A 19,084-nucleotide genomic window follows, 5' to 3' on the forward strand; every position below is an offset into this window, starting at 1 on the left:
TAAATCTTATTTCCGTTTTCCTTGGATATAAGCAATGCTTCTATAATCAAGTGAGTCAGATTATGTAGACTGTTCATGGAATACTTCACTGACTTATGAATTCATACTCTAGTGTTCAGAATTTCACCTGGAGATTCATGCCACTTAATTTTTCCACAGGTCATAAAATCCTTAATACTGTGGACTGTACCAGACCAAATGGGGGAAGGCTACCAAGGAACGTTGTTCTAATGATGAGTGACTTTGCTGGAGGCGCATCAGGCTTTCCTATGACTTTCAGTGGTGGAAAATTTACTGGTAATACTTGAGTAATACTTTAATACCTGTTCCATGTCTAGTAATGACATGGAACAGGCGTGAAACTAAATGCCACGAGAATAAATCTAAAGATAATTAAGACATAATCCCTTCACAGCATAGGAAGCTTACAATATTACTGAGAAATCAGACTCACACATAAACTAAACTTTCCAGTTCAAAATATGCTGATAGAACAAGGAAGAAGCATTAAGATAGGGAAAACCTATGGGCAGAGTCACTGAATCAGGACAGAAAAGGCTTAATGTTGGTAAGTCCAGGGTAATGTTTTTCTGGAATGATTTGAGAAGAAGGTGTGGGCACACCACTTGGTACCGTGGAATACTTTTTCTGGGGAGAGCACAGCCAAAGGAAGATTCTCTATAGTGTGAGGTTCCTGGAGACGTAGGATTAGGTGAAATGTGGGATGTTGGTCAGTGTGCAAACTTCGTTATAATCTGAGGCTGCATGCCCATTGTGATAGTCATCAGTACTGTACTGTATCCTCAACAGTTGCTAGGAAGCATATCTTCAGTGTTCTGACAAATGGAAAATATTTTTTATATCTGCAATTGCTGAAGATATTAACTGACCTTATTGCAAGCATTCCACGGTATCATATCACATTGCATACCTTCAACTCATAAGTCAATCATATTTCAAAGAAAAAAGTGGGGTACAGGGTAGACACACTTACTTTTGGGTGCTAGGACTGTATTTTGTTTTTATTGGTTTCTTCAATACCAGCATTAAAAGTGCTCACTATGTCTACTTAATAAATATTTGGTTCGTGGATCTCTTTCTAATAAGGTGGCAGTAAATGCCCTCCATGAAGGTTAAAACAAAGCTTTTCTCCAGTGCCTTTCATTTTTCTTCAAGTCTATGTCTATTGTGGGTCTGAGTGAATCGCCATACCAAAGAGAGAGCTCAGTATCTTTACAATACAATATCTGATAACAATTTTCTAGTAACCAACTGAAATTTGAAGAGTAAAGTTGGGGGAAAACTTTCCACCAACGACAAAGAGCTCTGCTGATTTGATGTCTACTAATTTTGTTTCTTGAAAAAGTCCCATTCTACTAGAATATTGGTTTTCTGTGATTTCTGAACAGCGGAGATCCTAATCCAAACCCTGTAATTCCAGAGGAGTGGAAAGCTCAGTTCATCAAAACAGAGAGGAAGAAGCTTCTAAACTACAAGGCTCAACTGGTGAAGGACCTAGAACCCCGAATTTATTGCCCCTTTGCTGGGTATTTTGTGGAATCTCACCCATCAGACAAGTATGGCTGGACATTTATTATAATATTCTTAAAATTAAATCAGTATGTTCTGGAATAAGTTATTGATCTGTGAATATAGCTGCTGACTTGAGATAATTTCATGTAAGAGAAATCTTGCATAGTTGTCAGGTCTTGGGCTGGAGATTAGCATGGCAGGTAAGATACTTGCTTTGCAGGTGACTGACCTGGGTTCAATTCCTGTCACCACAAAGATTCCCTCAGCACCACCAGCAATGCTTTCTGAGCACAGAAAAAGGAGTAAATTCTGAGCACAGCCAGGTGTGTCCTCAAAACAACCCCCTCCCCTTCGCCCCCATACAGTTAGGGCAGAGATGGACCATTATGACATGATAGCTGGAAATGGTCACCCTGGATAAGAACACAGTGCTGAAAGGAGGTAATGGGATATCCATGATAATTTTTCAGTACCTGTATTGCAAATCACAATGCCTAACAGGAAGAAGGGAAGGAGGGAAGGAGTGAGAGAGAGAGAGAGAGTCTTATTTTTATGGACAGTTGTTTTCAATCTTAACAATCACAAATAATTTTTTCAGTGGACATTGATGTGCAAGAAATATAAGAATATGTTTTAAATTATTTGGGGTATATACCTGTGACTGGAATTGCTGAATCTTATGGTAATTCTGTGTTTGACATTTTATAAAACTATCTGAATGTTTTCCACAGTACAGTAACAAGTCTCACAATGGAGACGTTACTGGTGCCCACTCGAGCAAATCGATGAGCAACGGGAGGACAAAGCTACAGTGCAGTGATATAACATTTAAATGCCCATCAGCAATGTAAAAGTGTCCCATTTATTCACATCCTCACCAACACATATTTTTTAAAAATTTTTTATCTAGACATTCTGATTTCTTTTTATTTCCCTAGTATAATCTAGTAGATATAAAATGATATTTCATTACGGTTTTGATTTTTATTTCCTTCATGATTCCTAATGTTTTGATATTTTTCATGTGCATATGGGCTATGTGTATATTTTCTTTGACTCAATTTCTACTCAAGTTCTTTGCTCATTTGTGGGGGGCAGGGTAGGGGACACACCCAGCAGTGCTCACGTCTATTCCTAGTTTTGTGCTCAGAACTGACCGCTGACAGTGCTTGGGAAGCCATATGTAGTAGTAGGGATTAGAACTAGGGTCAGCACGATGCTAGGCAAGTGTCTTAACCCCAGTACTACCACTCAGGTCCTTGGATTATCACTTTATTGCTGAATTGTGGAGGTGGGTGTTTTTAAATTCACTGTCATCGATTTGTTCGAGAAGGCACCAATAACGTCTCTCATTGAGAGACTTATTGTTACTGCTTTTGGCATATTCAATACACATGGGTAGCTTGCCAGGCTCTGCCGCTCGGGCTCGATACTCTCGGTAGCTTGCTGGGCTCTCTGAGAGGGGCGGAGGAATTGAACTCGGGTCAGCCGCGTGAAAGGCGAATGCCCAACCGCTGTGCTATCACTCCAGTTTTTAAATTAATTTTATTATTGTTTTTGGGCCACACCCAGTGGTACTTAGGGGCTACTCCTGGCTCTGTGCTCAGGGAGTCACTCCCACTGGGAGCTTGAGGGACCGAAATGTAGTGCCAAGGAATGAACAGAGATTGGCCCATGCAAGGTAAGTGCCTTCACTCCTGTACTATCCAGCCCCTAAATTGTAGGAGTTCTAAAATATGCATTAGATATTACTGCTTACCAAATTATTTAAAAATATTTTCTGATACTTCATAGGTTGAATTTTTACTTATCTATATAGTTTTCTGTATTTTTTTAACTTTTTATTAAATCACCATGTAGAAAGTTACAAAGTTCTCAGGTTTATGTGTCAGTTATACAATATTCAAACACCCATCCCTTCACCAGTGCCCATAGTCCACCACCAAAAACCCCAGTATACCCCCCGCCCCCACTCCCTACCCCCTACTGTATAACTAATGAATTTCATTTCATTTGTTCTTTACCTTGATTACATTCCATATTTCAACACAAAACTCACTATAGTTGTTGGAGTTTCCACCCAAGAGAGACAGACCTACTACCAAGGAAGCATTTGATAATTAGTTTTCCATTGCTGGGAATGAAGAGATATGGAGCCCCACTGCTACAAGTACATAACTATTCTTCTTCTTTTTTTTTTTCCTTTTTCTTTTTCCCTTTTTTTTTTTTTCACCCTCATCCCCCATCCCGCGCCTCATAGTATGGTGTACGCCAGGCCGCAACAGCCGGTGTGGGGCTTTTGCTTAGTTCACAGTCCAGAGAGGTGGCTGCTACATTAATAACCTTCAATATTTCAACAAAAACTTACTGTCATTATTTGGAGTTTCCCCCCAAGTCAGACCTGTTCAAAAGAAACTGTTTCACATAGCTGATAATTATAGATGTTAAGTCGTGCGGACGCTGCTGAGTCCGCGCGGTTTTGGATTTCTGTATAAAGTCCAGGGAAAATTCTACCAGAAATTTCATAGCCCAGTTCGCAGACTCAGTGCATTGTTATTAGAAGCTGCGCTGGATGCCCGAAACTGTTAGGTCTCTGGAATCAAAGTCTTTAGGCGCAGAGGGTCCGTTTCCCTCTCAGCAGCTCCGAATTTATCTGGGCCAAGGGCGTGCCGGTTACACCCCTTCCCATGAGTCCCTGGGAGCCCCGAGTGTAGAAATCGAGTACCTCTGGGTTAGGATTCTCAAAGATGGTGCCTGCCATGCGGTTGCTGCCTCTGCTGTTTTGCCGCTGCCGTTTTCCGTGCAGGAAGACAGGGTGGGGAGGAAAAAACTCCACCCCTGGGCAGCACAGGGCTGAAGCCTAGTTCGCAGTCCCAGTGCATTGTTATTAGAAGCTGCGCTGGATATGCCCGAAAGTGTTAGGTCTCTGGAATCAAAGTCTTTAGGTGCAGAGGGTCCTTCTGTATTTTTTATATTTATTTTTCTTTTGTGTGCTTTTGATAAAATATCCAAGACCGTAGTGACAAATACAAGGTCATATAAACTTACTCCTTCCGACTCTCCAAACAATAATAGTGAGTTTTGTTGAAATATTGTATGCAATCAAAATGAAAGTAAAGTGAAATTTATTAGTTACACAGGCGGGGGGGGCTTAGGGTGGGGGGGGGCTAGGGGCGTGGGGGGGTTTGGGGTGTGAGGGGGCGGGGTGGAGCTATACTGGGATTCTTGGTGGTGGAATATGAGCACTGGTGAAGGGATGGGTATTCGAGCATTGTATAACTGAGATTTAAACCTGAAAACTTTGTAACTTTCCACATGGTGACTCAATAAAAAATTAAAAATAAATAAATAAATACATTTAGCCTTCAAAAAAAAACTTACTCCTTCCTATGATTTATTTCTGATTTTTTAATTTTATATTATAAATTAATTTTTGTATATGGTATTGAAGTAATAGTTTGAATTCATTCTTTTGTACGTGGAAATCAAATTATCTAAGCATCATTTATTGAAAAGACAACACAGGTGTATGAATTTATTTCTGAACTCTCAATTCCTTTCCACTGGCCTATATTCCTAACATCATTCTAGTATTACTTTGCTTTGAATCCTCTGGCTTTGTACTAAGGATTTTTGGGGTTTGGGTTGTTGTTGCTTTCTTTTTGTTTGGTTTTAGGGCCATTCCCAGCAATGATCAGGGGTTACTCCTGGTTCTGCGGTCAGGAATTACTCCTTGTGGTGCTCAGGGGACCATATGAGATGTCAGGGATTGAACTCGGGTCGGCTGTGTGCAAGGCAAGCACTTTACCCACTGTACTCGAATCCAGCCCCTCTACTAAATTTTTAAATAGTGAAGTGCTGGCTTTCCAACTTTTTTCTTTTCAAGACTTTTTTGGCTGCTAAATCTTGCGTTCTATTTCCATACAAATTTAAGTATCTGGTTTTTTATTTCAGTATAACACATCTTTAGTTAACTTTGTTCCTAAATATTATATTCTCTAAGAGTGCTATTATAAGTGGAGTTGTTTTCTCAATTTCCTTTATCTTTTTCATTGCTGATGCATAAAAATCACACTGGGGCCAGGCAGAGCGCTCAGAGAGGTAGAGATATAGATTCCCTCACATTCTGTTCCCTGCTGAGCACCCAGCATCTCTGGATGAACAAGCAGGACCTCAACCCCAGGCAGGAAGCCTTATGAATAGCCCTAGGAAGGCTGCTATTTTTTTAAGTAAATTTTTTGACCCTTTTTACCCGCAAAAGTTATCAATTCTAGTTTCTTTCTGTGTATTCTTTACTTTTCTGTGTATCAAAACAAGTAACTGCAACTAAGGACAGTTTGGCTTCTTTCCTTCCAGTTAGATTCCTTTTCATTTCTTATCCATAATTTCTCTACCTTACAACATCTGGTACAATATTAACTAGCATTAGCAAAAGTGAACATCCTTGTTCCTGATTTTAGATGGAAGCTTTCAGTCCTTCATCATGGAGTATGACTTTATCCCATTTTTTGTCCCTGTTTTCCATTGATGTTATTGAAGAGCTTTGTTTTTATGTCTTTCATGCTTTTTATCATGAATGTCGGGTTTTGTTAAAAAAAAAATTCTTAGTTGATTTGATTAGGTGCTCTTCCATTCTTTTCCTTTGGTGAAATATATTATTAAAATTATTTATATAATTGCAGTTCTGTGATCAGTCTCACTTGGTCATGGTGTTATTAGTTTATTCAATTATTGAGAGGGGATGGTTGCGTCTAAGTGGCAGTACTCAGGAGAAACCTGTATTGGTGCTCAGAGAACCATCTGCAGTGCCAGGGACCAAACAGGGTTTGCTGCATGCCGTGATGTATAATCCCTCTAGCCTTGTACTATCCTTTAAATGCTGTTAGACATTGTTTGCTGGGAATATACTGAGAATTTTGATATCTGTAGTCATAGGGATATCGGGCTGTAATTTTCTTATGTCCTTATCTGGTTTTGGTATCATGGCAAGGCTGACCTTATAGAATGAAATAGGAAATGTTCCCTTCTAAGGTCTGGGAAAGTGTAAGGAGAATATTTTCTATTTCTTTGTTAGTTGGTGTAAGTAAGTAATTTGCTACCCACAAGTTTGTCCAGTACACAAGGTAACTTATTGGCAGACACTTGTTCACAGCATTTTATTCTAATTTTTTTATTCCATAAAATCCATAGTAATGTATCCAGTTTATTTATGACTAGTTTCTTATTGCTCTTCCATTATGTTGCGGAAGATGTTTACTGTGCTTAGGAGAGACCCCTAGTGGTACTCTGTGGTATCTTTTTCTTTTTGTTACTTTTGTTGATCTTTTCAAAAACACATCTTTAGCTTTGACTGATTCTGCTTTATTGATACTTTTTAACTTCATTTTTAAGTCTTTTCTGTTACCTTATAATTCTACTTGACTTTTAGTTGTTTATGAGTTATCTAATAGTTAAGATATCACTTGTATCACTTGTCATCCCGTTGCTCATCGATTTGTTTGAGTGGGCGCCAGTAACATCTCCATTCGTCCCTGTCGCGTGCTAGTGTAGCTCAATGGCATCTGCTCGCTCCAGGAACACGAAGAGCATCAAACCATTCATTCAGGGTCTTGACGAAGAAGTCTGATCATCTCATAGGTGGATGGCCAAGCGTTCTTTTGACGTCCCGTGGAATCCAGCTGGTAACGGCTCTAGTCCAGTGGTCATCTCCAAATCGCATCACATTTCAAGCCCATCTGACTTTCAATGCTGTGGCAAACAAGGCAGCATCCCTGATTCTCGATTGTCAACAGAGGTCAGAACTCCGGATTCCTTCTTTCACTTGAGTGAAGTGTGATACTCCAAGCATAGCTCTTTCGATTCCTCTTTGGGAGACCCGACAAGCATTCTCATCCTGTTTTCATAGGGCCTGGGTCTCTGAGGTGTATGTTAGTGCAGGAAGAACAGTGGAGTCAAAAAGATGTGCCCGGGAACCAGAGATTCTTCATCCTCTTAACAACTTCTTTGATGTTCTTGAAGGCGTTTCATGCTACTCTCTTCCTCCTGTGAAGTTCTGGCACCAAGTCATTCCTCATGTTGAGTTCTTGACCCAGGTACACATAACTGCTGCATTTGGAGATGTTCATTCCATTGAGAACAAATGGAACTTCAGGAACTAGTTTATTTCTCATGAACATTGTCTTGGTGAGATTCAGCTGCAGTCTGACCTTTCCACACTCATGGTCGAAGTTGGCCAGCATTCATGCTGCTTGGATAATGTTTGGTGTATTAGAACGATATCATCAGCAAAGTGGAGGTGGTGTAGTTGCCGAACGTCTATCTTCACTCCCATTCCTCCCCATACCAGTTGTCACATGACGTTCTTGAGGATGGCACTGAAGAGTTTCAGTGAAATGGTATCAGCTTGCCGAACCCCTCTCTTTACGTCGATGATCACTTCCTTGTAGAACGGTAAGATCCTGGTGGTGAATCTGTAATACAGCTCACGGAGGATCCTGATGTACTGAGTTTGAATGCCCTGTTTGGCTAGGGCTTTGATGACCACTTCAGTCTCAACAGAATCAAAGCACTGTAGCACTGATATCCTATTAATCATCGATTTACTTGAGCGGGCATCAGTAACATCTCCATTTTGAGACTTGTTGTTACTGTCTTTGGCATATCGAATACACCACGGGTAGCTTGCCAGGTTCTGCCGTGCAGGTAGGATAGTAGCTTGCTGGGCTCTCCAAGACAGATGGAGGAATCGAATCCAGGTCAGCCACGTGCAAGGCAAACGCCCTACCTGCTATGCTATTACTCCAGTCCAATAGAATCAAAGGCCTTCTTCAAGTCAATGAACGTTAGACAGAGGACATCTTGAACTCTCACAAAACCTCAATGAGCTTGGTCACTGTGTGCATATGGTCAATCGTGCTGAATCCTTTTCAGAACCCGGCTTGCTCACATGGTTGTCCTTCATCTAGTGTTCTGCCAATCCTATTCAGGATGACTTGAGTGAACAACTTGTAGACGACGGACAACAGGCAGATTGGGCGAAAGTTGCTGATGTCGTGGGTGTCTTCCTTCTTGTACAACAGAACAGTCCTCCTGGTTTTCCATTGGGACGAAACCTTGCACACAGACGGGTAGCATGTGAAGAGCCGAGCCAGTATACTGACAAGTACTAGAGGCAGATTCTTCAGGTGTTCGGGTCTGACCTTGTCTGGACCGGGTTATCTTTTTAAAATTCTGAGATTCAATGTAATGCTTACCAAAATCCCGGCAGCATTTAAAAAATTAGATATAAGAAAACCAATTATAAGAGGGAAGACGAATAAGAGTAGTGGAGACAATTCTGAAGAACAAAAATGAATTTGGAGAATTCATAACACCTATTTTTGTGACTTGTTATTTAGCTACAGTAATCAAAGTAGGCTACTGATGAAGAGATAGAAACACAGATCCATGGAGCAGAACTTGGGGAGGAGACTCTGGAGAGTTGTAGAGACCTGTTTGTGCACCCCCTACCCTGCCTCACCCCTTCTGCAGGTGCACCCCGAAACCTCCACCCCACCCTGGCCCTCAGCAGTTGTTGGATCCGAGAGAGCTGAGTCCATGGCTGCCGGGGTGGGAAGAGGGTGTCATGGAGGGCAGAGGGTGGCCTCCACACCTTTCACCTTTCCCTGCCTCGTCCCTTTCTAGTAGGTCTGGCAAGCCACCAAGAGCTGCCAGCATGCACCCACCATGTTCCTACCGTGTTCTGAAATGTGTTCCCCCGTGCACCCACTGTGTTCTGACCACAAAGGACTTGCCTAAGCAGAGCATTGTCTGAAAGCTACAGAGTCACCCAGAGCTGCTCATGGAAGAGCTGCTCTGGAGCTGGAGGACATGGCCCATTGTGCAGCTATCACCAGGCATTGTGCAGTGATCACAGGGAGCAATAGGAATACAATCGTATCCTCACCACTGCTATTGGGAGAACCACTGATTGAGTGTCAGGACCACTGGAACTGAAAGGACCTTGACCCATGAGACCAATGAAACTATCAGGACCCTTGAGACCAATTAAACCATCAGGACCCTCAAGACCATCAGAACCCTGGGAGTCGCTGGGTCCATCAAGACCATTGAAGTCCTCTGGATGTAGCCACCAGCTACTGTGTTCCAGTGAGTCTGCGGCTGTGCATTTTGGCCCTATTCATTTCATTCAGAAGGCCAGCCATGGCCCACCCCATCCTGAAAAATGTGGATACTAATATCTTCTGAACGTTTCGTAAGATTTGCCTTGAATTAAAACAGTGATTTCTATTGAAGAATTCTGTGCATTTCTCCTGCATCATTCATTGAGCACATTTTGCCAATATTACAGCATTCAAGATGAAACATCTGTCCTCAGAATTGTGCTCTATTAGAAGAGGGAACAAATGGCATCAACTAATGGGTAAGTATTATGATCCATTTGTGTTTTGCTGGCATGACTCCTGGATGCTACTAGGAACCTAAGTTTTTAAGTATGAGTTGACAAACACTAGAAAAGCTGGGAAGATGCTGAGATGTGGGTCAGGAGAAAGGAGAAAGGGGAGAGAGGGAGAGAGAAATAGTGGGTGGGAGAGAGAGAGAAAGAGTATATATATATATATATGTATATATGTGTATATACATATATGAGAGAGAGAAAACAATAAAAGCAAAAAGAAAAAACCCACACAGGCTACTCCAGAGTGGGGGAAAGCCAGGTTATTACTTAATTTTTAATGATTTTCAGAGAGCTTTTGTTTTACTTCTAAAGAACTGATACATATTATTACTTTACACAGTTCAAGATAAAGGTGCCAGCAGATCTGGTGCGACTGAGAACCTGCTTTCGAGTTCTTAGATATTCCGTATCTCTTTAACCTTCCTTGGGTGGAAAGATTTTTTTCCCCAACTCCACTCCGAACGTTGGGGAAACAGCTCTGTCCTGCCACCTTCTGGGAAGGCTGAGACAAAGATCTGGGTGGCTACTGCCCCTGGGAGGGGGGACTCAGGGCCAAGTACTCGCGTCATGAGGCCTTCGTTTCCCATTGTAACACTGTCCTTCCGTTGTTCATCGATTTGCTCAAGCGGGCATCAGTAATGTCTGCAATGTGAGACTTGTTGTTACTATTTTTGGCATATCCAATACCCAAAGGGTAGCTTGCCAGGCTCTGCCATCCTCTCGGGATACTCTAGGTAGCTTGCTGGGCTCTCCGAGAGGGACGGAGGAATCGAACAGGGGTCCGTATGCACAAGGCAAACACCCTACCAGCTTTGCTATCGCCCCAGTCCGTTTCCGTTGTATGACATCATCAAACGCCAAGTCATAGAGTCTGGCCTGGACTGGGTCAAGGTCACCAACCACACAGTCCGTTTCCACTGTATGACATCATCAAACGCCAAGTCATAGAGTCTGGCCTGGACTGGGTCAAGGTCACCAACGACACAGCGGGAGGCTGGGGTGGAGGTGAGGGGGGGAGGGATGGGGCGGGCCCAGAAGATAAACAGGACCTGTAGAACCCACAGATCTGCTGACGAGGATGACGCCCAGGACCCCTGAGGCGGCGCCTCAGCCCTCCCCCCCTCCCCCCGCCTGTCATGGAGCGTCCCCCCCTTGCACAAACATGAGACGCCACCACAGCCACACCGGACTGAGCGCCAGGGCGACCACCCGGACAGGGAAAAGGGGGCCAGAAATCCAGAGAAAACAGGCTCCCGGCGTTTGGCGGAATGCCAGGGCGAGGCTGGGGAGTGGGGGCACGGGGGCCAGTCCCCGTCCCACGCCCGCTCACAGGCTGGTGACCCGCAAGGGACATTCTACTACCTTCTCACAGCGATTCCGCCTTCTCCACGGCCTCCTCGGACCTGCTGCCCAAGCTGCTGCGCCCCGAGAGGCTGACGCATAGCGGAGGCCCCCGGGTGGCCACCCACGCTACCGCCTCCTCCTCAGGGACGCCTGCTGCGACGCCCAGGAATACGCAGAGACGCGGAACCGAGTTCTCAAGCCCCGGCGCCAGGGCTGAGAGGAAATGGACCCCTCTGGGACCACGGGGGTTGGTGTCCAAGTTACGCCTCTCAAGCGAGACTTCTCGGCTGCCAGAGGAACTGCAGCTGCCTGAGCCGCACCCAAGTCTCACAGCCTCTCGCGAGAACTCCCGCAGGCGGTCCCTGCTCAGAGGGCGGGACTCACGCACCCTCTATGAGGTGACGGGGGGATGCATGTCCCCGGGGACACACCCTGAGCGCCCATGGTTGGGCGACTGGCCCTGGGTATGAATGCAGGAAATCTGGAAGTGAAGACGTGTGTCTTTTTTGTTGTTGTTACGTTAAATTTTTTTTTAATTTATTTTTTAAATTTTTTTAATTTATTTTTTTGTTGAATCACAGTGCAGAGACACAGCTACAAAGTTGTTCAGGATTGGGTTTCAGTCACACAACTTGCCAACACCCATCCCTTCACAAGTGTACATTTACCATCACCAATGTCCCTAGTTTCCCTAGGGTGATGGTGGGGGTGGGAGGTTGGGGTGAATCTGCATCGCGACTGGGCTTCAGGGCTTGCCTAAAGTCCCCACAACGCCCTTCCCTCCACCCACCAGCTGCCTCGCCCATCTCTGCAGCAAGCAGGAAGGAACACCTGGCTTCAGATGCACAAAATTCACTTTGCACCCAGAAGAACTCCTCCTCCACCTCCTTCCCCCCCTCCTACTCCACTTCCTGCCCTCTCCAACTCCTCATTCTGACACTGCTTGTTTGTTTAAACCATTTTTTCCAATTCCCTAAAAGGAAGGCTGTTGGGATTTGCGTCTGTTTAGAAAGTGGCCTGGAAGGGTCAAGGTGTGGGCACAGCCGTGGCTGTGCAGTGGCTCGGGGTCTTCTGGCCTAAATGTTGCTCCTTGTGAACAGGCCAAGGGAGAAACTGAGCTGGGCCTGCAGAGTGACGCCCAGCCCTGAGCGCTTGTGCTCCAGGGTTACCGGTCTCTGTGGCCTGGTCCCGCACGGTGGTCCCTGCTGCAGAGAGCGAGGAGGAAAGTCGGGGTGGGCAGGGGCAGGTGACTCACCACATCACCGCAGCTCTCCGGAGACTGGGAGACAAGGCGCCGTCCCTGCCACCTTTTATTTTCTGTTGTGACAACAGTCTAACGACTGCCCTTAGTCCCTGCACTGTAAATGGGCTAATAATTCCTTTCTTCTCTTGACAATAAAATAAGATCAGAACGGAATAATATGGTAGCCATTTCGTTGGAGTGTTTGAAAGTGAAATCAATTCGTTCGTGCTAAACAGTGTAATTACTGCCGAGAACATTTAACCAACTATTTATTCAGTAAATATTAAATATGAGAGTGCTATTCCCTCTTATAATAGTTGCAGTATATCTAATCTCAATTTTACTTACCAAGTAATTAGGTATTCTTGTTTTGTCTTTTTTGGATCGGCCCCTGCTGTGCTCAGGACTTATTCCTATACAAGGAATCTCTCCTGGCCCTGCACTGAGTACCATATACAATGCTCAGCTTGAACTGGAGTCTGCAGCTTGCAAGGCTGTTTCCTTAATCCCTGTACTATCTCTCCAGCTCATAGTTATAAATTTTGTTAAAGTATGAAAATCGGGGCTGGAGAGGCAGTACAGGAGGGAAGGTGTTTGCTTTGCATGCAGCTGACCCAGGTTTCAATCTCTGGCATCAGTTATGGTCCCGTGGCATAGAACCAGGATGGCCTCTGAGCATCTCTGGATGTGCTCCCCCCAAAATAAATTAATTAAAAATATAAGGCATACGTACACCCTTGTTGATAAGTTCTCTAACTAGGGATACTAATTAAAGAAGAGTATTTTTCCCCAGGGGTAAGTGAAGGGGGATTAGGAATGTGAGAAAATGAAAAGATTATGTCTTTGTACTAAGCAGAACGCGTATTTGAGAATGAACTCTTTCATGGCCTTGTCCTTGTTTCTCAGATATATCAAGGAAACCAACACTAAGAACAACCCCACTGATCTCAATAACCTTATCAAGAAAAACTCTAACGTGATAACATGGACTCCTTTGCCTGGAGCCACTCTTGATTTGGGCCGGATGCTTAAGGACCCAGGAAGCAGGTTGGGCTTAAATATGTATGAACAATAAGTACAAGTGATGAATTTTCTCTAGCTTTGAAGGGAACAGAAGGCACCTGTGACCTTTTGCTAGGTCCTTGTCCTCAGGACTGTCATGGTTTTATTTATTTTTAATTGGTGGGTGGGTGCTTGGACCATAACTGAAGTACTCAGAATCTATTCCCGGAACTCTGGACAGGAGTTACTACTGGCTGTGCTCCATCGTTCATGTATGGTGAACAAAATGAGGAAGGGTACATGCAAGGCAAGTGCCTTATCCCTGGTATCTTCTTTGTCACAGGACTTACCATAGTTTTGTTGACTAGATGCTGGGATTGTTTAGCCAAGGTACTCAGACCAGCAGTGCTAAGCTGTGGTCACAAATGGTGCCAGCCTCCCCCAGGGCTAACCCCAGCATGTTTGGGAAGCCAAGTGTTGCTAGAGATTGATTTGGATTTTCTATGGGACGCTCAGGAATGATCTGAGCAGTCACAAACCTACCATGTGCTTAACTTTGGGGGGTATTAGCTCTTAACCGTTCTTATTGGACCTTCTTTCATTGTGTGCTCATCTGTGTCATTAAGCAAGGGCATCATACAGCCTCCAGAAGGGACTAAAGTTTACAAGGATTCGTGGGATTTTGCACCGTATCTGGAAACCTTAGCTGCTTCTGTAAATGATGAAATATTTCTTCATCCATCCTGGATAAAAGAATACTTCACTTGGGCTGGATTCAAGAATTATGACCTGGTGGTTCGGGTATGCCTGCACACTTATCTTTGTTTCTCTGTCTTATTAGTAACCTATGAGAACCCCTCAGCATTCCAGTTTCTTTCCCCACAAGCCTTCATTCAGCCCTCGCAACCGCCTAAGAGAGAACTGTGTTGACCATGTGGTGATAACTCCTGGTTGAAAATCTGGGGACTGTTCTCAAGTCTATCCCAGTGTCTCTGTTGGAGCATTCTCTCCCCCTCCTATCATCTTGCAGTCACGATTGTAGTACAGTTTCATTTGGAGGGTGGGTACTTGTGTTGTTTGGCATGAGAGGAGGAACTAAGTGAAGCTGCAAGGGGAAACTCACCTACAAGGCCGGAATATGGATCAGGTGACAGAAAATCTGGGAGCTCTTGTCTGCAGCGGTGGGGAAGACAGAATCAAACAAACCGTGAGGTCCTCCAAGATCTAGAACTCCAGTTAGCCCCAACACATACAGAGCCCACGAGTCAAGTGGTTCAGGCTGTGAGCTACTTACAAAATCTGAGAACGTATCCAAAGGCAAGTTAAGCAGTCGAGGACAGAGTTGTGAGGAAAAAGGGAAAACTAGAAAGCTCTGGGAGGGGTGGGAGGGTCAGTATTGGAGGGTGCAGTCATCTATGAGTGTCTATTGTATGTGTTTGTAGATTTTATTTGGCTCAAAGGTGTGCCGAGTGCAAAGCTGAGGAAACAGCAACAAACTGACATTCACACACTCTGGGTCAAGCATTCTTCACCTCAGACTTGGGGTCACTCCCAGGTTTCTCTTTCATTCCCCCTAGCCCCCCACCCCCACCCCCAGCGCCGTTCTCAAAAGCATAGATTCCTGAATACCTCCTGGAGGTCATGTCAATCAGTGACCAAGCCTTGCTGTTGGTTGAGTCAGTGAGTTTGTATTTGGCTGGTTACTAGATGTCAACATTTTGGGGCATGAATTACCACTAATCCAAATTTAGGTGTTTTCTACATAAAAGGCTTTAAAACATCCCTCTTTTTATGAAAGAAAAAGACAATAGATACAAGTTTTGTTGTTTGTTTTTTTTTTAAGTTGTCACTTGGAAAAATATATCACAAATATTATTTGGGGAAATTGTCCTTAAAATTCAAAGACCTAGGAAACTTTGATCTAAATGATATTTTATGCATGTACTCTTTTCTTTTTTTTTTTTTTTTGGCAGGGTGGCCTACCTGGCGGTGCTCAGGGCTTACTCCTGGCTCTGTGCTCAGGGATTACTCCTGGTAGGGCCCCGGGGACAGTATGGGGTGCCTAAGATCGAACCCAGGTGAAAAGAAGAAAAAAAAATTGAGCAAGTGCCCAACCATTGTATTATGGCTTCAGTCTTTGTTTATTTTTTGGCCACACTCGGCAGTGCTCAAGATTACTTCCAGCTTTGCACTCAGGAATCACTTCTGGTGGTGTTTGGAGAACCATATGGGATCCTGGGGATCAAACGTAGGTTGGCCACATTAATGCAAACACCCCACCCCACTGTACTATCTCTCCAACCCCCTTGCATTTTTTTATTATTTTTTTTATTATTAAGTTTTCAAGAGTGCAAATATTTATGTTTAGGGGCACAACATTACTCCACCATATCCAACACCATCGCACCAATAAATATTTTCAGTTGGACAGTATGGAAAATATAAAATGTTTGGGATTTTCAGTGACATTATGTTTAGATGCTATATAATGATGAGAACCATGCCATGATTTTATTCCTTAGCCTACAGATTTATTGCGGTATTCACTATCTCTGAGTAGAGGATTCAGCACGATAGTCCATATCCACACAATGACCAAACTCATTGAAGTTTTGCGAGAGTTCAAGATGCCGCTCTGTCTAAAATTCATTGACTTAAAGAAGGCCTTGGATTCTGTTGAGACTGAGGCGGTCATCGAAGCCCTGGTCAAACAGGACGTTCAAACTCAGTATATCAAAATCCTCCGTGAGCTGTATTGTGGATTCACCACCAGGATCTCACCATTCTACAAGGAAGTGACATTGATGTAAAGAGAGGAGTGCGGCAAGGTGATACCATTTCACCGAAACTCTTTAGTGCCGCCCTTGAGAACATCATGCGACAACTGGAATAGGAAGGAATGGGAGTGAAGATAGATGGTCGGCAATTACACCACCTCCACTTCGCTGATGACATTGTTCTCAGAATGCCAAACATTAGCCAAGCGGCACAAATGCTGGCCGACTTTGACCACGAGTGTGGAAAGGTCGGATTACAGCTGAATCTCAACAAGACGATGTTCATGAAAAACGAACTGGTCCCTGAAGCTCCATTTGCTCTCAATGGAATGAACATCTCTGAATGCAGCAGCTATGTGTACCTGGGTCGAGAAATCAACATGAGGATTGACTTGATGCCAGAACTGCACAGGAGAAAGAGAGCAGGGTGGAATGCCTTCAAGAGTGTCGAAGAGGTGGTTAGGAGAACGAAGAACCTCCGACTCCGGGCACATCTTTTCGATTCCACCGTTCTTCCTGCACTAACATATGCCTCAGAGACCTGGGCCCTACGCAAGCAGGATGAGAATGCTATTAGGGTATCCCAAAGAGGAATCGAAAGAGCTATGCTGGGAATATCATGTCTCACTCAAGTGAGAGAAGGAATGCGGAGTTCTGACCTCCGTAGATGGTCAAAATTCAGGGATGTTGTCTCGTCTGCCAAGGCATCAAAAATCAGATGGGCCGGTCACGTAATGCGATTCAGAGACGACTGTTGGACTAGAGCTGTTACAGACTGGATTCCATGGAACGTCAGAAGACCTCATGGCCACCCACCAACTAGATGGTCAGATTTCTTCGTCAAATCTCTGAGTGAACTATTTGAGGCTCTTTCTGTTCCTGGAACGAGCAGGTATCATTGGGCTACACTAGCTCATGACAGGGACAAATGGAGATGTTACTGGCACCCGCTCGAGCAAATCGAAGATCAACGGGACTACAAGTGATACAAGTGATACAAGTGATTCACTATTTCATCACTAATGTATTTGAGATAATGATAACCTTCTCTAAATAAAAGTAAAGTCAGTTATCTGTCATTGTGCTAATGTGGAAAACTTGAGTTTGAATGTTATTAATTCATTGTGGGGAAGGAAGTAAGAGGGGACAAAAAAAGGAGATTCCCTTTATAGTATCTTCAATTCATTGCTCTCTATTAGTTAATAACACCTGGCTCTTATATTCTAGAATTAATAAGCTTCTTCCTTTTCCTGTGTTGTCATTTACAGATGATTGAGACAGATGATGACTTCAACCCTCTTCCTGATGGATATGACTATTTGGTTGACTTTCTAGATTTATCCTTTCCAAAAGAAAGGCCAAACCGGGAACATCCATATGAAGAAGTAAGTAGCAACACAAATGGACATTCCCCTTCCACCTTTTAATTAAACATCTTTTAGAGTAACTTCTGATTTAAAGAACAATTACAAGGATGGCACAGAGAGAGCTTTGTTAACATTTATGGCGGAATGAGCCAATATTGAAACTTAATTTTTAATTACTAACCAAAGTGCATACTTCCTTCTCTTACAGTCTTTTCCAAGATTGGCTTCTCTTCTTGATTGTTTCCAAACAGCTGACCCTCTAAACTGTTCTCGTTCTGCAAGCTCTGATCTCCAACCCATTTCCCTTCTCTCCAAAAGGGTCTCTTTCTCCAAGTGAAAGGAATAGTTGACCAAAAAGAGAGTAGGCATAAATCAACACTGTATTTTGTTGAGCCCAAATTTTAAGCAGAACTCTACCTGTGATGGCTTGATATTAAGAGAGAAAGCTTGATATTAAGGGAGAAAACGTAGAATCAAGACTAAAACTGGTATGCTTTGGGCAAGTCTATGTGAGCTTTAGTTCTTTTCCTTCTACAAGGTTTATCCCATCTTACTGGGTTTTATTTGTTTTGTTTTGTTTTTTTCTGGGGCACCCCAGGGACCATTCCTGGCAATACTCAGCCAACCAGAAGGTGTTCTAACACTAGGGCTTGTGTATGTGGCTTGTTCAGTCCCTGAGGTGCTGGGAACCACGTGGGATACTCCAGAGATGCACAGGAGTGTTTAGTACTAGACTTGACAGTATTAGGGAAGACGTGATACCAGGCATCAACCTGATCCTTAACCCCTTACTATCTCCTGGTCAGCACCCTTATCAGTTTTTTGGTGATAGCCAAAAATCATATATGTAAGTATACACTACAGCTTTAAATTCTGTATGCACATAAGAATTATTAAACACATAAGGGCAACATATAATCTTACATGTGCCATATAAATGTGTAGTGTCTTAATTATAGGGATTTAAGTCTGGCTTATCTCTGCTACTCTTGAGTGTTAGTCCCCCATTCTGTTGCTTTATATTCCACAGATGAGTGCGATCTTTCTATGTCTGTCCCTCTTTTTCTGACTCATTTCACTTAACATGATTCTTTCCATGTAGATCCACTTATATGCAAATTTCATGACTTCATCTTTTCTAACAGCTGCATAGTTGGAATTTCTTTTTAAAGGGCAAGGCCTTGAGTGCCTGGTTAAGGTTATCTTACTTTCGGTTCTTGTCAACTTGAAGGCTCTTCTTTGCCTCTGACATTCAGAAAGAAGCTAGAACACTTGGCTTTTGGAAAAATGTTGGTAGCACACATTAATCGAAAGCTTACTGTATGGTTGGCCTGGCTTTAATATATTGTATACACCCTGT

The 19,084-nt window shown here is 43.5% G+C and overlaps 1 protein-coding gene across 1 annotated transcript in view; it reads left to right on the forward strand.

Moving 5' to 3' along the window:
• LOC101540492 (cytidine monophosphate-N-acetylneuraminic acid hydroxylase) overlaps window positions 1-19,084 on the forward strand; it is a 50,576-nt gene that overhangs the window by 27,106 nt on the left and 4,386 nt on the right. Inside the window, exons 8-12 of the mRNA XM_055127787.1 lie at window positions 160-297; window positions 1,442-1,577; window positions 13,485-13,625; window positions 14,207-14,381; window positions 17,626-17,742. Of these exons, the coding sequence (XP_054983762.1) occupies window positions 160-297; window positions 1,442-1,577; window positions 13,485-13,625; window positions 14,207-14,381; window positions 17,626-17,742 (707 nt within the window). The remainder of the gene's footprint in view (window positions 1-159; window positions 298-1,441; window positions 1,578-13,484; window positions 13,626-14,206; window positions 14,382-17,625; window positions 17,743-19,084) is intronic.

The sequence above is a fragment of the Sorex araneus genome, chromosome 2 (genome assembly GCF_027595985.1).
Source record: "Sorex araneus isolate mSorAra2 chromosome 2, mSorAra2.pri, whole genome shotgun sequence".
In the NCBI taxonomy this organism is placed as follows: Eukaryota; Metazoa; Chordata; class Mammalia; order Eulipotyphla; family Soricidae; genus Sorex; species Sorex araneus.